General features: G+C 45.5%; 1 protein-coding gene across 1 annotated transcript in view; it reads right to left on the reverse strand.

Moving 5' to 3' along the window:
* The window catches only part of IGF2R (insulin like growth factor 2 receptor), a 109,571-nt gene extending 108,530 nt beyond the window's left edge, over window positions 1-1,041 (reverse strand). The window contains exon 1 of the mRNA XM_059940888.1: window positions 699-1,041. Within this exon, the coding sequence (XP_059796871.1) occupies window positions 699-847 (149 nt within the window). The 5' untranslated portion in view covers window positions 848-1,041. The remainder of the gene's footprint in view (window positions 1-698) is intronic.
* Between the last annotated feature and the right edge of the window lie 11,343 nt (window positions 1,042-12,384).

Below are 12,384 nucleotides of genomic sequence, written 5' to 3' on the forward strand. Positions count from 1 at the left end.
AACTAGACAGGAAGTTAGGCTCGGAGAAGTGAAGGGTGAAGTCTTGAAAGCCAATACTGGATGACCACCCTCCATTCCCCCGATCCAAAAAAAATCCCAGAAAGTCACCTTCTGCAGAAAGGCTACTTTAAAGAAAAAATGGAAAACCCACATGGAGGAAAGCAATCAGCAAATGAAACCAAAACCCCCCAACTCCACGGCCATTGGTGCGGGTGAGTCTTTCCACACTAAGGGCCCCCTCTAAAGCCCCGCTGGTGGAACTTTGAGGACAACGTGGAGTGGGAACAAAGCAGAGCGGTAGTTCCTGCGTCCTCCAACTTTCGCAGGCGCACCGCTGAGAGGGCAAGCGCTGGGCGTGAGGTGGCCGCAGCGTGTCACCCGGGCGGGTGGCGGCGGCGGCCGGCCGCTCGCACACAAAGCCGCCCCGGACTTACTGACAGCCACAAGTGGTCCGGCGACGGACCCCAGCCAGCGCCGGGCCGCCGGGGCCCCCGCGCCCCCCGCCCGCGCCCATGACCCCCAGTCTCTTATCCTTCGCCACCAGGCGAGCAACTTTCCCTCGGGGACGGGCTGACCCAAGCCCGGACCACAGGCGACTCGGGGCCCCCAGCCCCTCCCCCGAGCGCCCCTGCCCCCCACCCCGCCCGCCGCGCGCTAGGGCACCGCGACAGAAGCCTGCACCCAGGCGGGCCACCCACCTGCACAGCTCGGGGAACTCGGCGCCCTGGGTCCCCGCGGCCCCCGGGGCCCAGACCAGTAGCAGCAGCTGCAGCAGGAGCAGGGAGCGCGGCGGGCGGCCGGCGGGCGCGGGCCCCAGGTGGGCGCTCCGGCCGGCAGCGGCCCCCATCGCGCCGGGCCCCGGCTGCGCGGCTGGAGCGGAGCTAGCGGCGCGCGGCTGCCGGGGGCCGCGTTCGGGACATGGCTGCGCCGCCAGGGCGGAGGCGGAGGCGGAGAGGAGCGCGAGGAGCTGGAGCTGAGCAGGAGCCCGAGAGGCGCGCGGCTTGTCTGGGCTCAGCGGCGGCCCCGGAACCGGTCACGTGACCGCCGGGCGGCACCGCCCCCTCCCCCGCCCCGCTCACATGACTCCCTTGTTCAGGTGATCCCCGCCCGCCGGGCTCCGCCCAGGCCCGGTCACGTGAGCGCTGCACGCGCTGGGCAGGAAGCGACGCGGCGGCCTCGGGGACGCAGGTGCGGGCTCGAGGCCTGTGTCCCGGCTGCTGCCACGGCGGGGACCCGGCCACCGCCTCAGTTTCTCCCAGAGCGCACTCTGGGTCGCGATGTGGGTGCTTCCCAACTTGGAGTCACCGTTTCCCACCCTCGACCGTTAGGGAGGGGAGAATAAGGCTTAGACTTAAGGTGCTGTAAATGCCACCGCACAGCCCTGTTATTTCGGATCCTTGATGAATGGGAACCCACTTTTCTTGCCCTACGGAGGTAGATCGCGGAGCCCTACACGGGGCTTTCCAACCATTGCCCAGCAGAGCTTCTCGCAACCTGTGTGACAATGTTATTTCCCAAGCGTGGGCTTCCTCCAATAAGGAAGGGCGGCACCAATATAGGAACTTGAAATATAAAGGAGGCCAAAATGTAACTATCAAGCGAGTGCCACTCAGCAAAGCTTTATTAATCCCTCTATTCAAATATTTTATTAAACCCATACTATGTGACTGACTGAGCTAGGCACAATGAAAATAAGAAGGTAAATCCGAAAAGACATGAACTCAAAAAGTTTACCTTACACAGAATAATCTGATTATTATACAGAATAATCATGATGGTAACCGCTCATCCTTTTAAATGCTTACTCCACACCAGACACTGTGTTAGCATTTAACATGCATGAATCCAGGAACCGTGTTATAAATGAGGAACGGAGGCACAAAGATGTTAAGTAACTTACCCAAAGCCACTTTGATGTGGCAAAGCAGGAATTCAAACGCATACAATAATAGCTAACGTTTATTGAGCAGGTAATTATGTGCCAAGTATGGCTGTGGTGCTTTGATTTAGCTCAGTTAATCTTAACACAATCCTATAAGAGACGTATCTTTATAGCACCCATTTTACAGATAAGGAAACTGAGGCACAGAGAGATTAAAAAGCTTGCAAGTCACACGGCTAGTAAGCTGAGAAGCCAGGGTTTAAGCTCAAGCTAGACAGTCCCAGAGCGTGTGGCTTGGCCACGATGCTATATTGCCAAAGAGGAATATGGCCCAAGAAAGGAAAGTTGGTGTGGTGGCTCAAAGGGCGTGCTCAGATGTCCAACTGTAGGTGTCATGAAAGGGTTCATATTTTGCAACTCCAGTGTTATAATTGATACAGGCAAAGATCTTCAGTGGAAACTAAAACCATCAGGTGAAAAATAATTGCAAACCGGAATATTCACTTTGTCTCAAAGGATATTTCCCTAATAAAGAAAAATATATCTTTACAATGGAAAGGTCTGGTAGAACCACCTTTATCAAGAAATTAAAGTTCATATCACCAAGATTTGGAAAAACTAACATTTTCTGCTTCCTAAAATGATGCAATGAAAAATACTGCTAAAGGATAATATTTAAAAGAGAGTATAATCATGACTCAGATGCAGGTGTAAAATGAACATGTGTCAAAGATAATACTTAACTCATTAATGTCAGACCAGTAACATGTTCCAACTGGTTCAAAAGAGAATCCAAAGACAATCCAACACATATGCAGTCAGGAATGCTGAAGTTAAGTTGCCTAATAGATGGAAGATTAGTCAGTGCTCATAGGTCAAATGGATGTGAAAGGAACAAAATTTGCATTTCTAAAGACAAGAATCCTAGACATTACCATCAGTATTCCACAATTTAGAGAGTTGTAAAATAGCTCAAAGATAATGAAAGGCTCAAAACCCCATAGAATCAGCTAATGCACAAAGTTGCATTTGACAGTATCTAGCTTTCCACTGAAGTTACCCAATAATTTTTTTGGTCCATTTCAAAGTCTTTCACAATTTCCCCCTGTAGTACACAATATCACTTATGTGGTGTTATTGCCAAGATGTTTAACCTAAATCTAATAAAAATAAAACTATCAAATCCAGATTGTGAAACATTCTACAGGAAAACTGAACTGGACAATTCAAAAATGTCAGTGCTCTGAAAGACTTACCCCCTTCCCTCCTCCACCCACCCCGCCCCCCAAAAAAAGCAAGAGTAAACAACAGACTGAGGTCAGATCTGACCAGGTAGCTGTTTTATAAATAAAGTTTTACTGGAATGTAGCAGCATCCACTTATGTATTCCTATGGCTGCTTTTGCCTACAATGGCAGAATTGACTGGTTGCAACAGAGTCTGAAGTATTTTACCATCTGGCCTCTACAGAAGAAGTTTGCCAACCCTTGTTCTAGATCAGTAGTTCTCAAAAGTGTGGTGCTTGGACCAGCAGCTTTGGCATCACCTGCCAGCTTGGTTAGAAATGCCAATTCATGGGCCTCACTCCAACCTGTTGACTCAAAATCTTTGGAGGTGGGCCCCAGAAAATTGTTTCAATAAGCTTTGTAGGAGATTCTCATACACATGATGGTATGAGAACCACTGTTGCAAAAGGGTGAGTGAGAGAATTCCCAGGTCTCTGGTGAGTTCCTGGGATGGGCTGCCAAGTGAGGGTCCTTGGCTCCACTCAGGAAAGAATTCAAGAAGGAGCCATAGTAAAGTGAAAGCTAGTTTATTTAGAGAGATACACATCCCATAGACAGAATGCAGTCATCTCATAAGGTGAGAGTGGCCCGGGGGTGTGGAGGTGGTTAGTTTTTATGGGCTGGGTAATTTCATAGGCTAACAAGTGGGAGGATTAATCCAACTATTTTGGGGGAAGGGGTGGGGATTTCCAGGAATTGGACTACCACCCACTTTTTGGCCTCTTACGGTCAGCCTAGGAATTGTCATGGTGACTGGGAGTGTGTCCTTTAGCATATGCTAAGCTAAGGTATTACAGTGAGTGTATAATGAGGCTCAAGGCCTACTGGAAGTCAGATCTTCCGCCATCTTGGACATAATTGGTTCTAACCAGTTTTTGTTGTATCTTCAAGGGCTGTGTCATTATTTTAATGGTTGTGCCCTGCCCCCTTCCCTCTTGTCTCACCACTGTCCTGAATTAAAGGAGAATAAAGAGGCAAGACAACAAAATGTGATGCATGACCCTTAACTGGAGCCCAGATCCCTAAAAAGGAAGGTGTAAGGGACACTTGGGGATAACTGGGAAAACTTGAATGTAAATTGCATATTAGATACTTTAAAGTCAAATGGTAGAGGGCATAACTCTCCGGTACTTCATTTAAATTTTGCAGCAAACCTTTGAGAAAACAGAGACTTAGAGATGTAGCTCAAGACCCCATGTTATGGGTTGTATTATGTCCCCTAAAAAGATATGTTGAAGTCCTAATCCCCATTACCTTGGAATGTGACCTTATTTGAAAATACGGTTGTTGCAGGGTAATTTTTGTTAGCTCGTACTACAGGAGGGTGGGCTCAGTCCAAAATGACTGGTGCCCTTGTAAGAAATGGTGTAGAGACACCGAGACACACACGGAGAAGACGGCCTTATGAGGATGGAGGAGTGAGGTATCTGCAGGCCAAAGAATGCTTGAATGAAAACCACATGGGAACACAGAGAAACTACTCTGGCCAAAGATTGCGCTAAATCCTGGGCTTATAGAATGTGATCCTTCCCTCAGGTAGTTTATGGTTTAGTAGGGGAGATGGTCCATTTTAATATAAGTTTGGAAAAATTGTATTGGGGTCAGCTCCTACAGGATCTTAAATGGGAACCTAAGAAATTTAGATTTAATTGGATATAAAGTGAGGAACAATAATGGCTGATAAAATACTACCTATTAAAAAGTCACTGTGTCAAAAACCATTCCTGCATTTCATGGTTTACTCTTTATAGGATCCTCTGAGCATAGTAATCCTATCCACGCTTAAAACATGAGAAATTCAGGTATAAAGAAATTAAATACCTTCCCTGAGGTCATGCAATTAGTAAGAGCTTCAATGTGAATGATATGATCTAGTATGAAAGTCCAAGATTTTAACTCATAAACTTCCTTCTCATTGAGAGATTTGGAACGTGAGAGAGAGAGGGGGAGAGTTAGTTCACAGTTACACTTCAGGAAAATCCATCTAGCTGCAGGATGGACTGAAAGCCACTTTAATAAAAGCACCAGAATTAAGGTGACAAAAGAGACAGTGGAAAGGCTTTTGCCCTTCCCCAGAAACACCCAGTTCCCACTTGGTTAACACCTGGCCAAAAGTAGAACTCAGGTCTTGTGACTCTGCAGGGCACTTAGGTGACCAGTGACCACCTGGAGTAGCGCCAGTGGGAACAGAGGGGGCGTGGGAATAGAGATGGATGTGGTTGGCTGCCTTCCTGCAGGCATTGCCCATGCCCTTGTTTGCTGGCAAAGCCCACCTCCCACTAAAGAGGCTAAAGATGTGAGACCCTTGCAACACAGCCTTTCTTACAACGGAGGGAGAGCATATGCCCCAATCCTGACCATGGAAATTCATGGGAAGTCTCCTGAGATTCTTCTGCAAAATGTTTTTCTCTCCAATAAGTGATGCAAAGGAAATCCTCTCCCCCCGACCCCACTTTTTTTTTTTTTTTCCTGGAAGCAGTACTGTCTGTATAAGGCACTTGTAGCTGCTACAGCCCCTTGTAACTCCAAGGGAAGATATGGCCAACACAGTGGGAGAAAGATGGAAAACATCAGGATCATTGGTGACGTTGCTGACCACTTCACCAAAACCCTAGAACTGGCCAGTATCTGATCATTCACTTTATGACATGATAAATAAATTTGCTTAAGCCATGTGTGTTAGTTAATAATTTATTGCCTCTCAGCTCCAAGTGCACCCTTCAATATATGCTATTTTATGAACAAAGGGATTCTTGTAAGTAGTTCTCTTTACAATGAGCATGATGTTAAGCTTTCTGAGCGTAGAACACGCTCTGGAGGGAAATCTCAAGAGAAGAGAGTTTCCTGCTGTTTCCAGGACATCCACACCACTGGTTGCTGACTGCCTGCCCCCCTTCCCGCATGCCAGAGGGTGACCTAATGCGACTACAGACCGGCCTGGCTATACTAGGGAACTTCTCTGCTATTCAGTGAGCTGAACCACACCTTCTCCAATGAGATCTAAACCCCTTCCAAGCTTGTCCTCCCTTGGTACGAGCCCTAGGGTACCAAATAGAGTTCCTTTATATCTTATAGTTTCTCTTTTGTCATAGTTAATAATTTTCCATATTGAATATTCCCTGTTTCTATCCTCTGACTGGACCCAGACTGCTACACCATGTTTTTCTGGCTTTTGTATTCCCTGCAGCCCAAAGCATACCAACTGACAACACAGTGCAACGCTTGGCAACTGGTTGGACAGGACAGACAGAAGGCGGCAGTGAAGATTAAAGTTTCTAGATTGGAAAGAGTGCTGCCAAGAACAGAAAAAGGGAACAGAAGAAGAAAAATGGATTTGAAAAGAAAGATGCTGTGTCTTTCTGTGCAATAACTAGTCAGGAATACACAGGGGAAGGTACCCTGCAGGCACTGGTAATACAACACTAAACAGAGCTGGGAGTAATTACAGGGGAGACAGTTGAAAAGACAGGAGCATTGGTGATGGGAGGGGTAACTGGACATCAGCAGAGTGAATGAAAGAGCCCAGGGAGAGGACAAAATGGATTCTTGGTGTATTCGTGATCTACTGGAGTATGATAAATTACCTTAAAGTGACAATCATCAGTTATTAATTCTCACAAGTTTCTGTGGGTCAGGAATTCAGACAGGGCCCAGTAGGGAGGTCTCCTTTCTGCTCCATCACTTCTGGCCCTCAGCTGGAAGATTCGATGGCTCAGAGCTGGAATCATCTGAAGGTTCATTTGCTCCAATGTCTGATGGTTGGTGCTGGCTGTCAGCTGAGACCTCAGCTGGAATGCCTTGCGTGTGGCCTCGACACATGGCCTGAGCTCCTTCAAACATGGTGGCTGGGCTCCAAGTCAAGCAGAGAGAGAGAGAAGGGGGAGAGAGGGGGACTCAGCTTGAAAGTCCCAGAACACTGGTTTGGGTGTGCACTCTTGGTCAGGGCAGTCACTAGGCCCTGCCCAGATTCAGGGGGAGGAACCCTGGACCCCAGCTCTCAATGAGCCAGTGGAAAGGGACAGGTATTAAGGTGTGACCAAGTTTGGAAAATGCAAAGTGCCCCTTTGGGAAGCACCATGTTTATGGGGAAGAGAGAACAGGCCAGAAAAGAAGCAGAGACATGGAAAGAAAACTGAGGGGATTCATAGGAGCCGAGAGGGAAGAGAAAGTTCCTGTGAAGTTCCCCTTGAAAACTGTGTGGAGCTCATTATGAGACGCAGATGTGAGAATGAACGGTGGCAGCTGCATTGTGGCAACTCCAGCAAGAATCTCACTTTAGGTTGGTGGTTGGAAGGGAAAGTCCTCAGATTAATTACAGACATTCATTCTTTAAGTTCTCCTGAAGTAAGTGAGAAGATGGGAAATAATGTCCTTCAAACAAACCATCATGTGACTCAGGATATGTGCTGTGGTTTCCTTAGTTTGTAACATTCTCTACAAGGAGAGTCAGGAGCTCATGAATAAATACAAGCATTTGATTTGTATTAGCAAGACTTCTACGAGTGAGGGCTCTCAAAAAACTATAACAGGACCATTGGACCACCATCTTTCTCTTCTCTACTCACTCTCCACAAAATGCATAATTCCATGAGAAGACAATAAAGTTAATTCAACAAACACATATTGAATATTTATTTTTTAATTGATACTATACTCAGCAATAGGAGTGCAAGGAAGGCACAGTCCCTGCCTCAAGGAACTCAGAGATTTAAGAAGAAAGATGAGAAACCAACGATTTACTACTTAGTGTCATAAGGAGGTAGGCAATTACTTACAGGGAGCTAAGGGAGACAGAATTTCCTCTAAGAGGAATTCCCGAAGGAGACGATTTGAGCTGGTTTAGCCAGAACACAAGTCAGAGTAAAGGATTGGGGATGGGGCGGGGGATTGGGGAGGGGAGGTGCCAGTGAGGGAAGCTCAAGCCAGATTTTGAGGAACTTTGTGCTTTGCTAAAGAGAGGTAAGTCAGAAAGAGAAAGACAAATACCATATGATATCACTTATATATGGAATCTAAAATATGACACAAATGAACATATCTATGAAACAGAAACAGATTCACAGACGTAGAGAACAGACTTGTGGTTCCCAAGGGGGAGAGGGGTAGCAGAGGGGCGGATTGGGAGTTTGGGGTTAGCAGATGCAAACTATTATATATAGAATGGATAAACAATGAAGTCCTATCATAGAGCACAGGGAATTATACTCAATATCCTGTAATAAGCCATAACGGAAAAGAATGTGAAAAAGAATACATACATATGTATAACTGAGTCCCTGCTGTACAGCAGAAATTAACACAACATTGTAAATCTACTATACTTCGATAAAAAAATAATAATAATAATAAAGAGAAGGGAAACTTGGGAGGATTTTTAGCTGAGTAGCCACATAATCAGATTTTTATTTTAGGCAGATCACACTGACCACCCTCTGAAGGACAGGTGTAGGGGTCATGTGAGGGGGACTTACTAGAGGCAGGGAGGCTGGTTGAAAAGACTGTAACTTAACCCAGGTGTTATGGGTTGAATTGTATCCCTCAGAAAGATGCTAAAGTCCCAATCCTCAGTAACCCAGAATGTGACCTTATTTGGAAACAGAGTTGTTGCAGATGCACTTAGTTAAGATGAAGTCATTCTGGAGTAGGGAGGGCCCCTGATCCAATATGACGGGTGTCCATATAAAAAGAACATCATGTGAAGAGACAGACACACACACCAGGAGAACACCAAGTGAAGGCTGGAGTTATGCCACCATGAGCCAAGGAACTACCGGAAGTTAGGAGAGACGCCTGGAACAGTCCCTTCCCTAGAGCCTTCAGATGGAGCACGGCCCTGCCAATACTTTGATCTCGGACTTCCGGCCTCCAGAACTGTGAGACAATAAATTTCAGTTGCTCTAAGCCACCCAGTTTGTGGTACTGGTTAGAGCAGCCCCAGGAAACTGATCCACCAGGGTAGAATGATGAATGTTCACGTGAAGGCAGCCGCAGTGGGAATAGAGAACAGAAAGAAGTGCAAACTCATCAGCATGCCGGGGACCAGCTGTGGAGGTTGGAAGAGAGAAGAATGAGGATGACTCCCAGGTTTCTGGTAGGATGACTGGGTATTTGGTGATGCCATCCACTGAGAAAGAGAAAATCCTCCTAAAACGCAAGCTCTGTGACTGTGTTTGCTTGTGCTGGATCCCAGGGCCAGAACAGTGATTGCTCAGTACCTAGATATTTATTGAATGAATGGAAAAATGAAATGAAATACGGAAAAGAGGAAGAGTGTCTTATATCTATAATACACACATAGATATTTTCAACATTTCCCCTTACCTCATCAAGTTTTTGTTTGTTTGTTTTTGTTTTTTATTTATTTATTTATTTTGGCTGAGTTGGGTCTTTGTTACTGCGTGCGGGCTTTCTCTAGTTGCGGTGAGCGGGGACTACTCTTCGTTGTGGTGTGTGGGCTTCTCATTGCAGTGTCTTCTCTTGTTGCAGAGCACAGACTCTAGGCGTGCAGGCTTCAGTAGTTGTGGCTCACGGGCTCTAGAGCACAGGCTCAGTAGTTGTGGCCCACGGGCTTAGTTGCTCCGTGGCATGTGGGATCTTCCCAGACCAGGGCTCGAACCTGTGTCCCCTGCATTGGCAGGTGGATTCTTAACCACTGTGCCACCAGGGAAGCCCCTCATCAAGTTTTAAAAGTTCCATATAAATACATATTTTTTGTTTAGCCTTATTTTCAACATTCCCTACTGTCCAGATTTTCTCCCGCATACTTACTGTTCCCTCCCTTTTCCTCTTCCCTTATTCTAAGGTGCATATTTTCTAATCCAAGAAATCAGAACCGTGGTCCCTTAAAGAAAGTGCACTTAGAGATACCACCACACATAGTAAGTGCTCAGTAAAAGCTACTATTGTTATTGTTATCAGAATAGTGAGCTTGTACTGCTCTGAAAAATCTGGGCCATAGAGCTATCATACATTCCCCCTTTTATTTCCCTCCTTCTCACGTCATTTGACTTCTTACTTAGTCTCCTTCTTTGTCCTTTGTTTCATTGCTAACCCTTCATTCTGACCTGCCTGCTACTCTACCATGAATCTTTTGACCTAATATGGAAGAAATGTATATCAGTTATCTATTGTCACTTAACAAATTACCCCCAAACTTGATGATTTAAAATAGCAATGAGCATTTATTATCTCCCACTTTCTGTGGGTTGGCAGAGAAGTTCTGGCTCAGTGTCTCTCTTAAGGTTGCAGTTGAATGTGAACCAAGGTTGCCATCACCTGAAGGTTTGACGGGCTGGATCTGCTTCCGTGGTCCTCGCTCATGTGGCTAGCAAGTTGGTGTTGCTATTGGTGGGAGGCTTCAGTTCCTCTCCGTGGGGCCTCTCCACAGGGCTGCTTGAGCATCCTCACAGCATGGTGACTGGATTTCCCTCAGAGCAAGCAATCCAGGAAACCAAGATAGGAGTTGCAATGCCTTATAAGGCAAAGCCTTAGAATTACATACCATCAGTTTGCCCATATTCTATTGGCCATGTAGACCAACACTTATGTAATGTGTGAGGGAACTACACAAAAGCATGAATGCCAAAAGCTGAGGGTAACTGAAAGTCATCTTGGAGACTGGCTGCTACAGAAAGGCAGAGGGGAAGGTGAGGGGCTGAAGAAGAAAAGGTGGAAGGGATAGTGAATGCATAATCAAGGAAAAGCAGATATCAGAGGTAAGTCTTTTTTGTGAATACTGTATTCATTCATTCCACTGTTTTCTCCTTCATTTTTAAAAATTTTTTTAATTGGGATATAGTTGTTTTACAATGTTGTGTTAGTTTCTACTGTACAGTGAAGTGGAGTTCCCTGTGCTATACAGCAGGTTCTCATTAGTTATCTATTTTATACATATTAGTGTACATATGTCAGTCCCAATCTCCCAATTCATCCCATCCCCCTTTCTCCCCTTGGTGTCCATATGTTTGTTCTCTACATCTGTGTCTCTATTTCTGCCTTGCAAACCAGTTCATCTATACCATTTTTCTAGATTCCACTCTCCTTCATTTTTAAAACTAATTTTTTTGTGAATAAAATTCATCAAGGTAACATGAATCAACCTTTCATCTATGTGAAGTTATTTTCTGAAAATCTTTAATTTTATTCCCAATGGTTAATGACAAATTTTATTCCTGTCCCAGTTGTTGTTTGTGTTTTTCTAATGGAGTGTCAAACTTATCATGATGAATTATAGAATTCAGTGTTCTCATGCCCCAACCTATTTCTCTATTTAGAGTAGCGTGTGAACTTGTTGTTCCTAAGAATTGAATTTGTCATTATGGACATATTTATTTCAGCAGGCCTATGTCATTGATGCTGTGTACAAAAGGCTGCATTGGCACACCTCACAAAAAATGCAAGCCTATCCCAAGAAACTCTCCCAGTGGAACTGGTAGCAGAGAGAGCCTCGGGCATCTGAGTTATAATCCAGTCTCTGCCTCTTTGACTTTGGAGGTCATTTAACCTCAACCACACTTTCTTCATCTAGAACCAGGGTCAAAAACACTCTCTTAAGACCAGATGGTAAATATTTTAGGCTTTGTGGTCTCCGTCACAACTATTCAGCTCTACTATTGTAGCATGAAAGCAGCTATAAATCTACGTAAGCAAATGAGCATGGCTGCGTTCCAATAAAACTTTATTTACGAGGACCGGCCGTCAGCCAGATTTGGTCCAAGGGCTATATAGTCTGCCAACCCAGATCTAGAAAATGGACACATGTAGAGGATGTTGTGGTTGACTGCTTGATATCTATTACATCCCAGCTGATTAGTCTGAACCAATCAAAAATGTCTATCTCCTGGGCCGTATTAGTTCAGAAATGGTTGTGTCTAAGCCATTCCGTGCCAGTGATACACAAGGAGAGGGTTATTGGAGGCTTCTGGGAAATCAGCATCCTTGCTCTTAAGAAAATGCTGCTGCACAAACTAGCCTCTCTCTCTCTCCCCAAGGCATGAACAGGGAATCTTATAGGTCTAATCACCACCATCAGCCATCCTACCAGCCTTAGAGAATATTTGACAATGCAGATGGCAGAGAGAAGCCTTTCTCTAGACTTCTTTGCATGTGAGCTAAAGAAAAAAAAATGTCCAACTTCTCTTTATTAACTCTAAATTGGGTCATCTGTTATTTTGGCTAAAGGCATCCTAAGTGAAAACCCCATTTAAAGAGTAGTTAT

The sequence above is a fragment of the Balaenoptera ricei genome, chromosome 12, assembly GCF_028023285.1.
Source record: "Balaenoptera ricei isolate mBalRic1 chromosome 12, mBalRic1.hap2, whole genome shotgun sequence".
NCBI classification, from domain to species: Eukaryota; Metazoa; Chordata; class Mammalia; order Artiodactyla; family Balaenopteridae; genus Balaenoptera; species Balaenoptera ricei.